A 19,581-nucleotide genomic window follows, 5' to 3' on the forward strand; every position below is an offset into this window, starting at 1 on the left:
TCTTGTTTTTAATTAAGATGCACTGCAATTAAGATCCTCTGGGTGCAGTGTATTGTAAATTGTTTTACTTATTTTATTTTTTGATTTTTATTAGCTAACCTGATTGCTCAGGTGAGCTTTTGTGACCGGTCTTTGTCCGCCGTTTGTCGTCCGTCGTCCACATGTGGTTTGTTAACACTCTAGAGGCCACATTTTTTGTCACATCTTCATGAAACTTGGTCATAAGCTTTGTTCCAATTAAATCTCGGTCGAGTTTGAAACTGGGTCGTGCCGGGTCAAAAACTAGGTCACTAGGTCAAAAAAAAGAAAAAACTTGTAAACACTGTAGAAGTCACATTTCATGCCCAATCTTCATGTAACTTTGTCAAAATGTTTGTCTTAATGATATGTTGGTTAAGTTCAAAAGTGGTTCCAGTCTGTTGAAAAACAATGCCGCCAGTGGGCGGGGCAGTTTTCCTTATTTGGCTATAGAGAAACCTTGTAAACACTCTAGAAGTCACAATTTTTGCCCAATCATCATGAAAAATGGTCAAAACATTGATTTTATTGATATCTCGGACGAGTTCGACAATGATCCAGATCGGTGAAAAAACATGGCCACCAGTGGGCGGGGAATTTTTTGCTATATGTATATAGTGAAATCATGTGAACACTCTAGAAGTCATATTTTTGGCCCAATTTTCATGAAATTTGGTCAGAACATTTGTTTCCTTGATATGAGAGTTGAGTTTGAAAATGGTTCCGGTCAGTTAAAAAACATGGCTGCCAGGGGGGGGGGGGGGCATTTTTGTTATATTTATATAGTAAAAAAAGCTTTTGAACACTATAGAAGTCACATTTTTTGCCCAATCATCATGAAACTTGGTGAAAAGATTGGTTTTATATATATCACATAATTAATGCCATAATTATTGCCCTAAGATTGTCCAAATTTTCATTATATTATACAAAATCATTGTAAACACTCTAGAGTTCACAATTTTGTTTTGGATTTTATGAATCTTGGTCATAATATATATTTGTGTAAGCAAAGTTTGATGTTTGGTAAGGGGGGTCTACTCAAAATATAGGTCACCAGGTCAAATCTTACAAAAACAAAATCACTCCATATGCCAGAGTTTTGGTTCAATAATGATGAAACTTGACCAGGTTTGACGTTTGGTAACGATTGAACGAACCGACTCCTCTCAGGTGAGCGAACTAGGGCCATCTTGGCCCTCTTGTTTCATTTTATGATTTTACTTCTTTTCCTACCCAGTCCTGGTGCACTTAATGGTTATATATATATATGCCGTGCTCTGTGAAAAGGGGGTTTAATGCCTGTGCGTAAAGTGTCGTCCCAGATTAGTCTGTGCAGACTGCGCAGGATAATCAGGGACGACACTTTCCGCTTTTATGATATTTTTGTTTAAAGAAAGTTTTTTCTTAGCAAAAATCTAGTTAAGGCGGAAAGTATTTCTCTGATTACCCTGCGCGGACTGCCTACCTACTAAAAACTCTGACAATCACTGTTAACAGTAGAGGATTTTTTTAAAGACTTGTTCATCAAACAATACATTGCTAGCTTTCTAAATGGATAAAACATTGTCAATCATCTTCTTTTTTTTCGTTATCTGTCATACAATACAGTTTATTTAAATTGTATCCAGTTGACACACTTATGTATTTCATGTTAAAACTTGCCTAATAAGACAGGTAATTTGTGCACAATTGTAAGTTTCTTATTATGTGCTAACTAATTTATTAATCCATCTATTAAATTAATTTACGTGGACATCAAGTGATTGTTTACCTATGATATTTTACATAGAAAAGCATTTTAATACCTTTTAACTGATAGCCAAAATAAGATCACATTCTTTCTCATGATTTGATGTGCTAATATTCACCATTGCTTTTTTCTATACATCATCAGGTCAGGACACAGCAGTGTTCAAACCATACCAGTTTAAAATGGATGAAATTGAAGGATTCCGGTATAGAGCAAAGGTAAGAAGCTGTATACAAATTGTGTCTAAAAATGTTAAAATATCATAAAAATATTAATTGTGCTCATCGACTGGCCTGTTATGTGTTGTGGTTCTACTTCAATTAAGTTAACTCACTTTCATAGTTTTTCCATTATCTACTGAGCTATTCACATTACTTGATAGGCATTCCAATTATTGAATCAAACTTATTTATTTATTAACCCTGTATTATGTTAGTTAACATATAGTATATATGCTCTTTACTCTCTTATATAATAAATTGCTTAATGTAAAATCCATGGCCAAATAACCCCATGCCCCCTGCACAGATACTCTTTATATTGTGACGATACTTTAAAATGCATTACTCATAAATAAGATGGTTCCCCTTTATATTGTGACTATACTATAAAATGCATTACTCATAAACAGGATGGTTCCCTTTTATATTGTGACTATACTATAAAATGCATTACTCATAAACAGGATGGTTCCCCTTTATATTGTGACTATACTATAAAAATGCATTACTCATAAACAGGATGGTTCCCTTTTATATTGTGACTATACTATAAAATGCATTACTCATAAACAGGATGGTGCCCCTTTATATTGTGACTATACTATAAAATGCATTACTCATAAACAGGATGGTTCCCTTTTATATTGTGACTATACTATAAAATGCATTACTCATAAACAGGATGGTTCCCCTTTATATTTTGACTATACTATAAATGCATTACTCATAAACAGGATATTGCCCCTTTATATTGTGACTATACTATAAAATGCATTACTCATAAATAGAATCATCTAGATGGTTCCCCTTTATATTGTGACTATACCGGTACTTTAAAATGCATTACTGGTAAACAGGATGGTTCTCCTTATTTAAAGATCCGTAGACACTGCACAAAAAAGAATATTATGCTATATAAAAACTTACAACAAAAAGTGCCATATGAAGGTTAATAACAATAGGAAGACCCTAAACAAATAACATTGATGTAAAAATGTTAAATACAAACATTAGCAACTTTTTAGCATCTTAAAATTGTTTCATGATGTAATCTTTTAAGTATCGTTTTACCAATGCTCTCGAATCAGGATCAGATTCATTTGGTTTGCATTAATTTGCATAATTTATGCAAGCCATCCCAGAAATCTGCAGCTGCCATCATCAAAGTCTGAAATTCAACTGTGTTTATAAGAAAAACGAGCATATTGTATCTCGTTAAATCAATGTTACCAGACCAAATCTTGTGTTGACATTTTGGCTATTGCTGTAGGGAACCATGATTTTTATGGGTTAACTTTATTTTACTAAGTATTTGTTTATTTTGAGCTAGGGAGCTTTAATAAAATAATGTTTATTCATGAGAACAACATCATGCTTCTGACGAAGACATAACAAATCTCACGCTTGCAAGTAAATGTTTGGATATCGTAGCAGGAAATTGACATGGAATATATTGTCCCTAAAAAAATATACACAAGCATTTTGAATCATGTTAAATCAATGTTACCAGACCAAATCTAGCATTGAAAATTTGGCTATTGGTACAAGCAACACTGATATTTTTATGGTTCAACTTTATTTTACAGTATTCATTGACTTTTTGCATTTTATTTTACAGAGTATTCGTTGATTGTTAGCATTTACAGATATTAATTATAATATAGTGCTGTGTAATTTATTTTCAGGATGCCATGGCAGCTGTGACTCGAGTCGCAATCAGAGAGGCCCGACTGAAGGAGATCAAGCAAGAGATGCTCAACTCACAGAAACTCAAGGTCAGTTAGAAATGTGACTGAAAGTCAAGGTCAGTAAAAAAAATATTCTTTTGCCCCAACCTAATCTTAGACCTAAGTCTAAGAATCAAGGATGTTCTCAAAACTGCAATTGGTAAGATTTTTAAGAAGTGAAGTCTAGCCTGTTATTTAATACACATAATTGCAACATTCTTTAATTAGAATAATGTGTTTATGACTTAAGAACCATTTTTCCAATAGATATATTCACAGTCTGAGGTATGTATTTGTAGGACTAAGTCTATTCTTTATTCCTAAGTCTAAGAATTGGTTGGTTAATGCAGGCTCAGAATTTAAAGGTCAGTTAGATATTTTGGAGAAACTCAAAGTAACTAAGAGATATTGCTCAAAGAGAATGTCAGAGATATTGCTCAAAGAGAATGTCAGAGATATTTCTGAAAGTCAATGCAGTTAGAGATATTGCTGAACGTTCAGATCAGTTAGAAATATTTCTGTAAGTCAAAGACCTATAGATTACAATAGTAATTGTAATCTATAGGTCTTTGTGTAAGTCAAGTTCAGTAAGAGATATTGCTGAAAGTCAGGGACTGTCAAATATATTGCTGAACGTTCAGATCAGTTAGAGATATTTCTGTAAGTCAAGGTCAGTAAGAGATATTGCTGAAAGTCAGGGACTGTCAAATATATTGCTGAACGTTCAGATCAGTTAGAGATATTTCTGTAAGTCAAGGTCAGTAAGAGATATTGCTGAAAGTCAGGGACTGTCAAATATATTGCTGAACGTTCAGATCAGTTAGAGACATTTCTTTAAGTCAAGGTCAGTAAGAGATATTGCTGAAAGTCAGGGACTGTCAAATATATAGCTGAACATCAAGGTCAGTTGGAGATAATATTTAAAGAGAATGTCAGAGATGTTGATGAAACTTAAGGTCAGTAAGAAAAATTACAGAAACCCATGGTCAGTTAGAGATTTAACAAAGAGTCAAGGTCAGTAAGAGATATTGCTTTAAGACAAGGTCAGTTAGAGATATTTTTGAAAGAAAAGGTCAGTAAGAGATAATTCTGTGTAGATATCAATGAGGTGAATTGCAATTCATAAAAACAATTACCCTTCACTTAATGATCACCTATTAATTATTACCCTACACTTAATGATTCTACAGTATATCAAGGGAATTGAACTGATCCATAAACAAGCTTTATTTGGCGGGGTTTATCAATTCAAAGAACTTGATTGTTTAGTTCATACAATTTATGCCATTTTTTATATAGGAAAAACAGCAACAACAAATAATCTGTGAACTAGTCCCCGACAATCCATTTTAGGCTACAAGTGTTATAGAAACTTGTGCACCATAAGAACTATCAAAGAAATGTGAAGTCCATTGATAATATCGCAAAATCAGTCAAAGTTATAATCTATTAAAGTCCTCGTTCGCGGAATAGATCATTGTTTTGCATATAAATCATAAAGCGAAAAATAAACTTTACATAAATTCATTGAAATATATTTTTATCGAGGTTGACATAGAAAACCTGGTCAAAATTGGTTTTGAATCGATAAAATAATATATAAATGATCATGAATACATGCAATAGGCGAAAATCATTGCAGCGTCTCTTATATGCAAATTATATCTATATTTAGCTTTCACTAAACATTATTAGCATATGGAAGATACATACATAGATTTAGCAAAAACGTAGCGTTCCAACTCAGTTTCCATCTGTAACAGATGTATTTGCATTTGTTCTTACCTTTTCTCCGCTAAATTCGCCCGTACCAGCAATTTTGTTTGTTTATGTTTGAATTAATGTGTCAAATCATGAATATTAATTGGGTCGTTTTTGTACATTACTGTACTCGACCCAAAATAAAAATCACTATATTGTTTGTTTTCAACCGATTTCAACCTGATTTTCAGTGATATCCTCAATAAAAACACGTTTTCTTACGATTCTGCCCATGTATATCTACGGGAATGGGGTCTTGAATATCATTTACAGATTTGTTTAAAATATTTTTGCAAAAACAAAATGCCTGTGCTGAAAATTGCTAACATAACTTGCCGTAAATATTTGCAGAAATAATGTTGTCATAATAATTGTCAAATTGAACTTACATTTACATATAGCATTGAACAGAAATGTTTGTAAATATTTTATGAATTGTTATTAGAACATGTATACTGCAGATGCGCATGTTTTTAGCAGTATTGATTACCAAATATACTTCATAATGAAGTTCATACAAATATATGGGAATAGGTGACAAAAAGCTTAAAGCAAGATTTGATGGTAAACAAATATCAGAAATAAGGTTCCTTAGTAATTTTCACTAATTTTGAGAGCTTATTAGAGTTGTCTCCCATAGACAACTATATTTTGCAGACACTTCATTTAAGTACATAAGTATCTCTGCTTCACTTGAAAAGAGTAGCATATATATTCTAGAATTATGTTACTGTGTAATAATTATCGGTATATATTTGAAGGATTTGTGGTACTTTTACACTATTCAGTTACGGTAATCATATTTTGTTCACATTATTATTCTTTGCCAGGGCAGAGGGACATAGATTTGGCATTGCCTGTCCTTCCGTCTGTCACAAATATTTTAGGGCAATAACTCAGAAACTATATAAGATGGCAACATGAAACTTCAAAGGTGTATAGATATAAATGAGGAGAATGCAGGGGATATTAATTCAATTTGCTTCTTTCATTTTTGTGTCTGTTACACAGGATCAATTATTGTTTGTATGAACAATGGAGCATGGACTGGTTTTGCAGCCTCCTTCAAACTAAACAAAATGCACAAAAGATGGTTGTTGGACCTTATTTTTACTCAATGTGTACAGAAATGAATTCATTTTTTTAAATAATGACCAGCAAGATGCATAATGGATCTTATGCCATAGGCTGCAGGTGTTGCTCCAGACCAGTGTGGGCATCCACGTTGATCTCCAGGATACAGGATATGGCATGATGCTTCTCTTTTGATCTTGCCTTGAGGATGTATACCTGTTTTTTATACAGCCCTTGCTTCCTGTTGTTTTCAGTCCCATTTTGATGAGAATCCTCGTGACCTGCAGATACTACGACACGACAAGAATCTTCACACAGTGAAATCACAGCCTCACATGAAAAATGTGCCAGACTATTTGAGTAAGTGTCGTTCTTTAAGACTGTTTTAGAGTGGTCCAAATGAGCTTAAATCTTGAAGTTAAGGGCTCATTTTACCTCCTGGTACCTATTAATGCCAGCATTTTTATTTTATTTGTTTTACGGGAAATTTTTCAAAAAAATTGAGTCAGGGGGGGATAAATAAAGATAAAAGCATGAAAAGTGAGCAGTCTACCAAAAAAATAAAAATAAAACTGTCTATACCAATAAAAAAAAAATATTTTTGAAAATTTAAAATTCAGCCAATTTAACCTTATGTATACTTGCATTAACCTTTACGTGTTTTATATATATCTCATTACACTGTTGTAGAAGCTTTTTATAATAATACATGTAGTAAACATATTTATGCCCCCCTTAGAAGAAGAGGGGATATATTGCTTTGCTCATGTCTGTCTGTCTGTCTGTCGGTCGGTCGGTCCGTCCACCAGGTGGTTGTCAGACGATAACTGAAGAACGCTTGGGCCTAGGATCATGAAACTTCATAGGTACATTGATCATGACTCGCAGATGACCCCTATTGATTTTGAGGTCACTAGGTCGAAGGTCAAGGTCACAGGTGAAGGTCATAGTTACTGGAAATAGGCATTTTAAGGATTTAGCATGGTTCAAACAAGGGAAACAACTACCGTTTATGCATGTTCTTTTTGTTACAGCATTTGCCTCCCTTAAATTCATTTAAAATCTCATTTTACAGCAGAGATTCCAAATATGACCTGTAAATGAGCCCCATATTTACTGCCAGTGCTAGGTTACCTTTTCCCATTTGATCATTTTTAAGTATTGTTATTGTAATGCTACGTTAGCGTCACCACCACCAACACCACCACCACCACCTTCACCACCACCATTGTTCACAGTGACAAAAAACGTATTCACACAATGGCTGCTACTACAACTTATAGCCCATATAGGGGGGCATGCATGTTTTACAAACAGCCCTTGTTTTATATATATTTATAGGTAAAAGCACCTTTCGCATTTATTATACTATATTGCTTCAATAGAGACTATTAAACACGCCAGGTGTGTAGTGTATTCTAGTGATCGTTGAACTTTTGTTGAGTGTATATCATATGTATGTTTATAACAAATATAGCATGCATTTGACTTTAATAAAAAAGACTTGAAAACTTTTTACATTGTTTAATAGCTTTAAATAACAACCAACTTTGTAACTTTCATCCATGGGTGTAATATGCACACTAAAAAAACTCTTTAATATACAACAGACTTGCTTTATATCATGATAATTCTCAATCATGAGAAAAAAATGAGCCACATAACAGGAAATTGGACCTTAGGGCGATTGCGACCATTTTGGCTCCAAAAGAGCAGTCTGATCAGAATCCAAAATGTTAAACATAATTGTCATTCAGTCAGTACTTCTAAAGATGTTAAGCGAACACTTTGGATCCTGATCAGACTGCACTTGAATTGATCTTGATCCAAACTTCGTGTAGTGAAAGTTCTAGTACATAAAATGTGAATATTTCATTTAAGAAATTGAGAGCTATAGACTTATAAAAACATGTGCTGCATTTAATTTTATATTTAGAGAGAGTTATAGTGTTTATATATGTAAAGTGAATACAAGGGGCATGACTACAATATTTGGTGTGTAACATCGTTATGAGGTTCTCTTTGAAGTTTGTTCAAGTCATGCAGAAAATTTGCCCTCCCTAGGGGTTACTGTTTTGCTTATAAATATAAATCATATGATCATTCTCTGAAACCGCAAGGCCCATTCGTTTGTTACGTTGCATGCCAACCATATAGTGGTTCTTTGCTAAGTTTCCTCAAAGCATGTCTCCGTGGTCAAAACTGTTTGCGATTCAGGGGTCAACTGATTTATATAGATTAATGTATTTGATAATCCCTAACAACGCAGAAACCGCAAGGGTCAGGGTTCAATATTTGGTGTGTAACATGTTAGTGTTTTCTTCTTCTAGGTGTGATCAAATCATTCATTTGGAGTAAACAATAACCCGTCCTTGTTTCACATGATTAATATTTACTTATATAATAAAGAGCTTAAACAATCTTATTCTCTCAAAAGGCATGGGTTAGGTGATAATTATTTTGTATGTGACATTGTATGGTGGTAATCTCCTTAGTTTTTGTATCATGTCCATTGGCTTCACATTAGCCCCAACAAAATATTGAGGTAAAAGACACAATATACCTACAAACCTTGATTTATTTCATTGAACATTTTCTTAAGTGAAAGCCGTATAAAGAATTAAATAGTACATGTAGCAAGGATTTAAATTGTTCTAGTAGAATTACTCTGCTGACTGTATATACTTTACTCGCAACATTTAATTATATATAGAAAACAACTTTTGAGCTATGTAATTGTATATTTTTAAAATAGTATTTTATTTTAATAATTTCGTAAAAGACTCACAGTATTGTCAAAATAAAATGGTGTAAACTTTTGCACATATTATTTTGTTCCTCTCTTATTCACAGTTTAAGTTCTAATGAAAAAATTACTATGGAATGTGTTGTCTGTATTATTTTAAGGAGAATCGGCAATGACATTTTCTTGGATATATAATTAACAGAGAGAGCTATATAAATGTGAAGATAATTATAACCCTTGGAACACATACATAGAGCCAATTGAGCACATTTATCAACAGAGCCTGAAGTGTGATAAATTTTAATACTTGCCTTCCTTGCAATACAAATCCTGCAGTATGAAAACATTATGTACAGTTGATAGAACATCATATTTCGGCTAAATAATAACTCATTTTTGAAAAATACATTAAGATGTATTTCTGATTTACAAAAATGATCAAATAATTAAGAAATAAATTCCATTTACTTTTTCATGACATTTTGAAAGTCAAAACTTTGGTTTCTCTGGAGAAATTCAATAAAATGAACTGATCCAAACAAAGGGACGTAACTTGGTCAAAGTTACCTGAAAAATGGTTAAACTGTTGATATAAAAAAAGTTATACAGTTTAATACATGGAAAAAATGTTTTGTTTTAAGTTAATGAAGAAAAATAAGCATGTTAATTTGCTACTGTGTCAAGAAAAATAATTAAAACTTTCTTGTGACTTTGACGGACATACGAACATCCGGACCCAATGTTATTTTCTTCAGAAGCTGTGTTGCATACTTTTTTTTCTAAATAAAGAATATATATGGGTGGGTGGGGAATGGGAATATTGATGCATGTACTTGTTGTTCGGTCCTCATGTTCATTATAAAGAAACGTAAAGTAGTACTTCTTGGACATTTTCAGGATGTTGATTTTTATCTATAAAAATATTACAGGATCTACATTTTAATAAATATGCATATTTATTAAACCTACCCAAAACTTTTTAACACACTGAAAGTTATCGATTGTGACACCTCTTCATCATTTGCAAAAACTCTAATTATTTTTGATTTCGTATCACATAATATGGGCATGATTTCAACAATGGTGTTCTGAAGATTAACTTTTCTAATTGAAATTGTTTCTGCTCCGTTTTTAATTAATTTGATTTTAAAATATGCTACATTTGTCTCATTGTTGTTAATGTCCGCCATTTCGGAAATGCAATATGAAAATCATTTGTTTAATACTCACTGATTGGCTAATAGCGTGTGGTATTGGCTGCAATAGCCAATGAAAATCGCTGACGCTTTACAAGTTGACTTGGCACAACGAAACAACCCGTATTATAACAAATTTTGAACAACACTTTCGGCAATCTGCGCAATTTTTTTTTCTAGTTTTGGATAAAATTCCAAGTCGGCGGGTGAAATGTACATAAAAAAACGAAAGTGACTTTAATTTTTATTTGTATTTGTCGAAAAATAGGGTCAGGCGCTCCCGTAAAACAAATAATAAAAAAATGCTGGCCTAAAGGGACTACTTGTGGAATTTCCATAGACTTCTGTCCATCTTTCTGCCTGTCTGTTTATCAAAACTTATCTGTAGGAGTTCCCTTTCTATTTTTAATGTTGAACATGAAAACTTGCAGGCACTGTTCCTCATAAAAGTAAAAATCATTTAACGTTTAAAATAACAAATCTTTGCCATTGTTTAATTTACACTTTCTATAACTTCATGTCTTTTTATGCCCCCGGTAGGGTGGCATATAGCAGTTGAACTGTCCGTCAGTCTGTCCATCTGTGCGCCCGTCCAAAAAACTTTGATATTGGCCATAACTTTTGCAATATTGAAGATAGCAACTTGATATTTGGCATGCATGTGTATCTCATGAAGCTGCACATTTTTAGTGGTGAAAGGTCAAGGTCATCCTTCAAGGTCACAAGTAAAAAAATACCATCCAAGGGAAGTAATAAGCTTTAAAAGGGAGATAATTTTTAAACCTGCCATATGATATATTGAAATTTTATTTCAAAGCGGCGTAATAGACTGTTGCCGGGAAAGCATGAGTTTAGAAAAACCCACTAATCACCCCCTGTACAAACAACGCTGGTCCATTAAATCAACCAATGATAGCTTACTTTAAATAATAACGGTTGATAAGGTGTGTGATTTTGAAAGGAATATAAATGGGTCATTTTTATTTGTACCAGCAGATTAGTGGGGTTTTCCAAAAAGTTGCTTATTCCAGATATACATATATAGGGGGCATTGTGTTTCTCACAAACACATCTGTTTGTTTGTTTTTTTCAATTTTGTCTGTACTGTAAAGCTGCTGAGATTTGCCAATCTTGCAGAGAAGGTGTGTGAGTTCTCATTTGTTTACTGAGAGTTGTTTTGTGGTAAGTAAAAGTAATGTGAAATCTGAACAGACAGACTATTTTTTGTGATGATTAAAGATGAATGTTTTTTTACAATCAAGTTATTCATCATAACATTCAAGTACACAAACAGGTAACATCTGTTATTCAAGATATTCATCTTCTCAGTACACAAACATGTAACATCTGTTATTTTATAAATATTTTGCCATTGAAGACAATCAAATTGAGATTGAATTTCATTTGTTTCTAATAACTTCACTTACTAGTGTCTATTTACTATAAGAAGCTCATGTTTAGCAGTTTAATTTGTTATTATGTTTAATAAAAGTTTAATGACATGACTCAAGTCATGCAGTCGACATTTACGTTTGTTCACCCGTGTTAACTGGTAATATTCATTCAAAAAGTAACCTTTTTGATCTTATGAAACTTAATCCTGATTCAGTTTCTATGACAACAAAACATATTAATATGATTCGGCTAGCTCAGTTCGTTAGAGCACTGGACCTCAAATTTTAAGATCACGTGTTTGCTTCCCCACCAGGTCTCATAACTTTTGTGGGGAATTGGTAGCAATAATGCTGTTATTGTCAGTTGGTAGTCTGCTGGTCCACAAATCTAGACAAGTTTTTATACTCACGCTGACATTTCGTCTGTCTGTCTTTCTTTTGTGAATGTGTGACAGTTTAACCTTTTGCCACTGAGAGGCAAAGCGAAATGGCTATGTGCAGACAGCATAAAACCAGAACAGCCTGCGAAATGGCTATGTGCAGACAGCATAAAACCAGAACAGCCTGCGAGTTTGTTCAGGTTTTATGCTTTTTGCTGCTCATCAGTATTTACGGGTTGGAAATGAAGCCTTTAAAACTCAAATCTATTAAAAAATGACTTTATTTGAATTAAACCTTTAAAGGGACTACAAACACGTCAAAATACGTATCTAAGTGGTAAAGAGTTAAATAGATATTACAGTTTTGTCTACCACCAACACCCGTTGCTTCCTTTTAATACTTGTACGTTTTGTTGCTTATGGCCTTCACCCTTAGAACCAAACCACACGTGACATTGACCTTGATGGACTATTTCAAGGCAAACTTGATTGTGCATAAGGGTTTAAACATTTTGGCAAAAATCAGTTGTTGATTTGTTATGACTTTTTAACATAAATCTGTGCTTTTTATACCCCCACAAACGAAGTTTAAGGGGGTATATAGGAGTCAGCTTGTCGGTCTGTCGGTAAGTCGGTCGGTCCATATTAAGTGTCCGCTCTCTAATTCAAGTTGTTTTCATCCAATCTCCACCAAACTTGGTAAGAAGTTGTATCTAGTTGATGTCTAGGCCAAGTTTGAATATGGGTCATGCCGGGTCAAAAACTAGGTCATGGTGTCACTTAGTGCGTTTTAAACATTGAGCATTGTGTCTGCTGATTTTTGTGAAGACAACATGCAAAATATTCTGTGTCAATGCGGCATGTGGGGGTATTGGTCACATCTGTGACAAAGCTTTAGATTGTCATTGAAATAAATGATTGAAGATTAAGGTGATTATCTTACTTTTCCACTTTAAAAATAAGATTCTTAAATTATTGCATATTCCCAATTCACTGTAAGCCAAATGGACTATTGAGGACCAGTTGTTGGCGTGCATGTTTATCAAATACAGATTCATGTAAGAATGAACTTTCTTGTTTTTATTTAATCTTATGATGACTTTCAAGGGGCATTTAAAATACTCTAGCCTGCTTGCAAAACCGTACCTTATGATTGTTTTCAACTTTGTATTTTGATCATAAATTGAGAGTGAAACACTCTAGTGTGCTTGAAAAACTCATACTCATTAAATAATCCTTTGTTGATTGCCTAGAAGGTTGAAATAAATTATTTTGTTTTGCCCATCAAGGGATGCACCCATAAAGGAGGTTTATGCAATCCAACTTAATGTGGGATAGTGTGTCCGGTTGTATAACAAGGAATAGCAATCCTTTAACTATATTGACTTTCAATTGAGATTGTTTTTCCCTTAGGAACTAACAAATTCTGGATTATATAATTGTATTAAGTCCAATATCATTTCTGCTATCAAAGGCATTGAATTAAAACTTTGAAAACTTGTTTTTTATTCATATAAATATCTCCACCAATGAAAAAGCATCTGCTCTAACTCTTGGGAGAAATACAACCTTTTTTAGAGTTCATAAGTTTTTCTAGTAAAGCAATTTAAAGTCATAATACTTTTTATGGGAACATTTTTGGACACAGGTTTATTTTAATGTCAGTGACATACTTATTTTTGATTGGTCATTGTCAGCTTGAGTACTACTTAGAAGTACCCTGGGTACTCTTAAGTACACTACAATTTACCCTCCAGGTATCAAACAAATACATAAACACAATTGGGTTCCGGCAACAACGCAATCCAGGTATGGAACAAATACATAAACACAATTAGGTTCCGGCAACAACGCAAGCACAAAGTAGTTCTCATGAGCTGCCAAAAGCCAATCTCGCGTTTGCTCGTAAATATTAGAATATGACAAAAATCTACGCCATTGTTATGCCATACAAATTATCTTATAATGGTGTGCAACAGTACTGTAATTGCTATTTATGATATTAATTTTAAATGACTAACTCATTATAGGGTAACACATATAAACCCATTTATGCCTTGCGTCTAGAAAAAAGACCTTGGCAAACAGCGTAGACCCAGATGAGATGCCACATGGTGCGGCGTCTCATCAGGGTCTGCGCTGTTTGCTTGAAGGAATTTCTGTAAGAAATATTCTAAATATAGAAATAAATATACTAGACATCCCTAATTTTGGAAATAATTTGATCCAATTTAGAAGGATGGGAGAGTCCACTAGGCATAAATGGGTTAAATTGTTAGTTGAAAGTGTTCAGCGTGAGAAGAAACACAACAACATTTAATCGCTTATTCAGTCCTGAACCATTATGTAAGATAGATTACGAGTGAGGTCTATGGATTGAAATATTTTACATACTAATGAATCTGTAATGGAAATGGGTTCACTCAACTGAAACCAATTGTAAGCTCAGGTGATAAATTGGAAATGGAAATGTAGTGATATGTTTTGTAAATCTGTATTTGTGACATATAATATTAACCATTATAGGGTAATTGTAATTTGAGGATTGTTAAACCATTTTCATGGATGGAATAGTAACCGGTTGTGTCTGCCAAAGATTGCTTTACCAGATATGAAATTATTATTTTTATGCCCCCGGTAGGGTGGCATATAGCAGTTGAACTGTCCGTCTGTCAGTATGTCCGTCGGTCCGTCCGTCCGGAAAAAACTTTAACTTTGGCCATAACTTTTGCAATAATATTGAAGATAGCAACTTGATATTTGGCATACATGTGTATCTAGCTGCACATTTTGAGTGGTGGAAGTTCAAGGTCAAGGTCATCCTTCAGGGTCAAAGGTAAAAAAATATTTAAACAATTAAAGCGGCGCAATAGGGGGCATTGTATTTCTGACGAATACATCTCTTGTTTTCCCTTTTTTTTTTAGCTCGGTTTTTAGCTCGGCGTTTTCGGAGAAAACCCGAGGTATTGTCATAGCCAGCTCGTCGTGTCGTGTCGTCCACCGTCCGCGTCGTGCTAAAACCTTAACATTGGCTCTAAAATCAAAGTGCTTCCACCTACAACTTTGAAACTTCATATGTAGATGCACCTTGATGAGGTCTTCATGCCACACCCATTTTGGGGTCACTAGGTCAAAGGTCAAGGTCACTGTGACCTCTAAAAAAAAATAAAAAAAATATGACAAGCTTTCATTTATTCAAAACTGCACCCGTAGCCGAGCGTGACACCCGTTATGCGGTGCTCTTGTTTAATTCTCGCCTTCCATAAATCCACATTTATATACTAGTAACAACTTGCTTTTTGTAGTTCCTCCAACCTTGCAAAACTTGGCTGGTAAAGGAAAGGGTGTGAAGACACGGCGAGGCAATGCCAGAAAACGAGGTCCTTCCGAGGGGCAGTTGAAGTACAAAGTAGGTTCAGTGGGTTGAACATTTATGTCATGTTTAATTCAGACTCTCATTTATTGCTCTGCCTGTGTTGTTGTCAAAGGGTTTTAGTAGATGTAAGGAAGATGTTACTCCAGGGTTGTAAATTTGATTGGGCACAGGATTCCTCAGCCCCCTAAAAATTTATGCTAGACGCCTAAATATTCTAAGACATCTTTTATTGTCCCCTACCGTTGAAACCGGAGGGAACTTATGGTGTGCGCTCTGTCTGTCTGTCACACTTTTCTGGATTCCTGCGATAACTTTAAAAGTTCTTCATATTTGTCATGAAACTTGAAACATGGATAGATAGCAATATGGAGATTATGCACGTCTTTTTATTTTGTTCCTATGTCAAGAATTCTGGTTGCTATGGCAACAAATTAAAAAAAATCTGACAATGGTGAGGTTTCACCGGTAGGGGACAATATTGCATGGCAACCTCTTGTTTTGTCATACTTAATGAACAGAAAGAGGCAAATGGCATTGTAATCCTGTTGTTGACTGGATTATTTAGCCTTGTATATCCTTACCAATAAAGTTCCAAGGGGGGTTTACATGAGTCACCATGTTTGTTGGCATTCCTTGCCCTTTATTTTGTGGATTTACATGAAACTTTTTCAGCCTCCTATTCATAAGTAGAATGTAAGAAGGGTGTGGCATTTTTTAATAATTAAGCTAAATTAGGCTGACTGGTGGCCATGTTAGTAGTGCTAGCATGTGACATTTCTCAACGAGTAAGCTCAAAATAGCTGACTGGCGGCCATCTTGGTAGTGGTAGCATGTGACACTTTTCTATCATTTATATGCTCAAAATGGCTGACTGGCCACCATCATGATAGTAGTAATATGTTACATTTGTTTGAATAATACAGCTAAATAGGGCCTAATTACAGCAGAATGACAGCAATCTAGGATAAAAGTTCTTCATTCAAATTTACAATAAAACTTATCAGGAGTGAAAGCCTGTTACATAATTCTTGTTGATCAGATTCAAGCAGGTTGACATCCATTTTTAGCTCGACTATTATATATGAAATATATATAGTGGAGCTATCCTATTCACCCCGGCGTCGGCGTGAGTGTCTGCGTTAGCGTTAGCGTGCAAATGTTAAAGTTTTCGTACTACCCCAAATATTTTCTTTGTCCCTTGACATATTGCTTTCATATTATGCATACTGTTTACCAACATGACCCCAACCTATAAACAAGAGCAGACAACTCTATCAAGCATTTTGTCATAATTATGGCCCCTTTTCCACTTAGAATATGCAGCAAATGTTAAAGTTTTCGTACTACCCCATTAATTTTCATTGTCCATTGACATATTGCTTTCATATTTTCATACTTGTTTACCAACATCACCCCAACCTATTAACAAGAGCAGACTACCCCCTACTCCCCCCTACCCCCCCCCCCATTTTTTTTTTTTAAACATCATCTTATAAATTACTACATCCCACATTATACCCCTCTCTCACCCCCCCCCCCTACCCCCCCCCCAAAAAAAAAATTTTTTGGGGCCTTTTTTTATTTTTGAAAGATGGTCTAATAAATTACCACACCCCACATTATACCCCCTCTCAACCCCCCCCCCCCCACACCAATTTTTTTTCCTTTTTTTATTTGTGAAAGATCGTCTAATAAATAATTGAATATGAACAATTTCCTCATGATGGCTTACGTTAAAATGTCAAGCACTCGAATAGTCGAGCGCGCTGTCCTATGACAGCTCTTGTGGATATACTATTTAGAATAAGTTGTACTGAAGCCTGTAAATATCAATTACATAGATACCTGTTTTTATCAATAGATTTTAGGCCTATGTAAAAAATTTGTCAAATCTGTTTATACCATTTGTGTCCATACCTGTATAGGAATCAGTCTTTTATGCCATTAATATCAAATGTTCATTGTTGATACCTTAAAATGCCATTGTTTTGAAAGGCATTCTTCCAATCATGAGCAGTACTACATATCAACTGTGATAAAACCTGTATGTAGTATTGTATAGTATGTTGAGCATAATTGAGTGCTGTATACTGTTTCAGAAGCGACAGGCAGATCCTTTGAAGAGTTTTCAGTTCAAAGGGCTTAGTGCGAACAAGAAAAGAAAAAAGGAAAAATAAGAGACATTTTGCATGTATTTGTTGTTTGTTATAATAACTCATTTTGTTTAAGTATGCCTTTAGAGGAAGTCATTCATGTTTTTTTATACCCCCACAAAATAAGTTTAGGGGGGTATGTAGGAGTGAACTTGTCAGTCGGTCCGTCGGTCTTTCTGTTGGTCCGTATTAAGTGTCTGCTCTCTAATTCAAGTACTTTTCCTCCGATCTTCACCAAACTTGGTCAGAAGTTGTATCTACATGATGTTTAGGCCAAGTTCGAACATGGGCCTTGTCGGGTCGAAAAATAGGTCACGGGGTCACTTAGTGCGTTTTAAACATTCAGCATGTTGTCAGCTCTCTAATTCAAGTAGTTTTCATCCGATCTTCACCAAAATTGGTCAGAAGTTGTATCTACATGGTGTCTAGGCCAAGTTCGAACATGGGCCTTGCCTGGTCAAAAACTAGGTCACGGGGTCACTTAGTGTGTTTTTTAACATTCAGCATGGTGTCCGCTCTCTAATTCAAGTAGTTTTCATCCGATCTTCACCAAACTTGGTCAGAAGTTGTATGTAGATGATCTTAAGACCAAGTTCGAACATGGGCCTTGCCTGGTCAAAAACTAGTTCACGGGGTCACTTAGTGCATTTTTTAACATTCAGCATGGTGTCCGCTCTCTAATTCAAGTAGTTTTCATCCGATCTTCATCAAACTTGGTCAGAAGTTGTATCTGCATGATGTCTAGGCCAAGTTCGAACATGGGCCTTGCCGGGTCAAAAACTAGGTCACGGGGTCACTTAGTGTGTTTTAAACTTTCAGCATGGTGTCCGCTCTCTTATTCAAGTAGTTTACATCCGATCTTCACCAAACTTGGTCAGAAGTTTCATGGAGATGATGTTTAGGCCAAGTTAGAACATGGGCCTTTCTTGGTCAAAAACTAGGTCAAGGAGTTACTTAGTGCGTTTTAAAAATTGAGCATGGTGTCCGCTGTTTTTTGTGAAGACGACATGCAAAATATTATGTGTCAATGCGGCATGTGGGGGTATTCGTCACGTCTGTGACAAAGCTCTAGTTTCCCTTAAAACTATTGAAAAGTGTTACCACTTTCACAAATAAAACCGAACCCCATGTTATTGTGCTGTATTCCTTTCTGTATTATGTAAACACATAACGTGGGCGAATGTGTTAATGAGAAATGTAAATACACACCTGTTTATTGATCAGTCGGAATTACTTAAAAATCTAAAGTAATCTGTTCCTTGCGGCACCATTTGTTATTTCCGGGTATGCATACATATTATTGCGTGGTCATCGACTTAGCGTTTTTGCACCGACTCTTGCGTCATTTAAGAACATACACATCTGTAGAACTTAGAACGTAATGCCAATTCAAAGTCGCACCGCATCTACGATCAAAACATACAGTTTTTGGAAAACAAATATTCTTAGTAAGAAGGCCAATGTGGTTTTCTTAACCCTTTGCATGCTGGGAAATTTGTCGCCTGCGAAAATGTCGTCTGCTGAATTTATAAAATTCGCATTTTCTTCGATTTTTTTCAAAGAATACTATCAGAATAGCAACGTTCTGTGGCGTCTCATCTGGATCCAAACTGTTTGCAAAGGCCTTCAAAATCCGGTTCCAGCGCTCAAAGGGTTAGAAATCGAATTACCGGTACTATCAACCATCATGCCATGAGGCCTACTATAGTCTTATGTCCTTGGCGTTTTCACTGCGTTGATACCACGGTCTTTGCGCGTCTTATACGACCACCGGTATACCGT

The 19,581-nt window shown here is 34.9% G+C and overlaps 1 protein-coding gene across 1 annotated transcript in view; it reads left to right on the forward strand.

Moving 5' to 3' along the window:
* Window positions 1-18,932, forward strand: part of LOC127871080 (probable ATP-dependent RNA helicase DDX56) — a 47,996-nt gene extending 29,064 nt beyond the window's left edge. The window contains exons 13-17 of the mRNA XM_052413734.1: window positions 1,916-1,989; window positions 3,678-3,767; window positions 6,809-6,914; window positions 15,576-15,679; window positions 17,746-18,932. Of these exons, the coding sequence (XP_052269694.1) occupies window positions 1,916-1,989; window positions 3,678-3,767; window positions 6,809-6,914; window positions 15,576-15,679; window positions 17,746-17,823 (452 nt within the window). The 3' untranslated portion in view covers window positions 17,824-18,932. The remainder of the gene's footprint in view (window positions 1-1,915; window positions 1,990-3,677; window positions 3,768-6,808; window positions 6,915-15,575; window positions 15,680-17,745) is intronic.
* Window positions 18,933-19,581: the final 649 nt, after the last annotated feature.

Source organism: Dreissena polymorpha, chromosome 3, assembly GCF_020536995.1.
Source record: "Dreissena polymorpha isolate Duluth1 chromosome 3, UMN_Dpol_1.0, whole genome shotgun sequence".
Taxonomy (NCBI): domain Eukaryota; kingdom Metazoa; phylum Mollusca; class Bivalvia; order Myida; family Dreissenidae; genus Dreissena; species Dreissena polymorpha.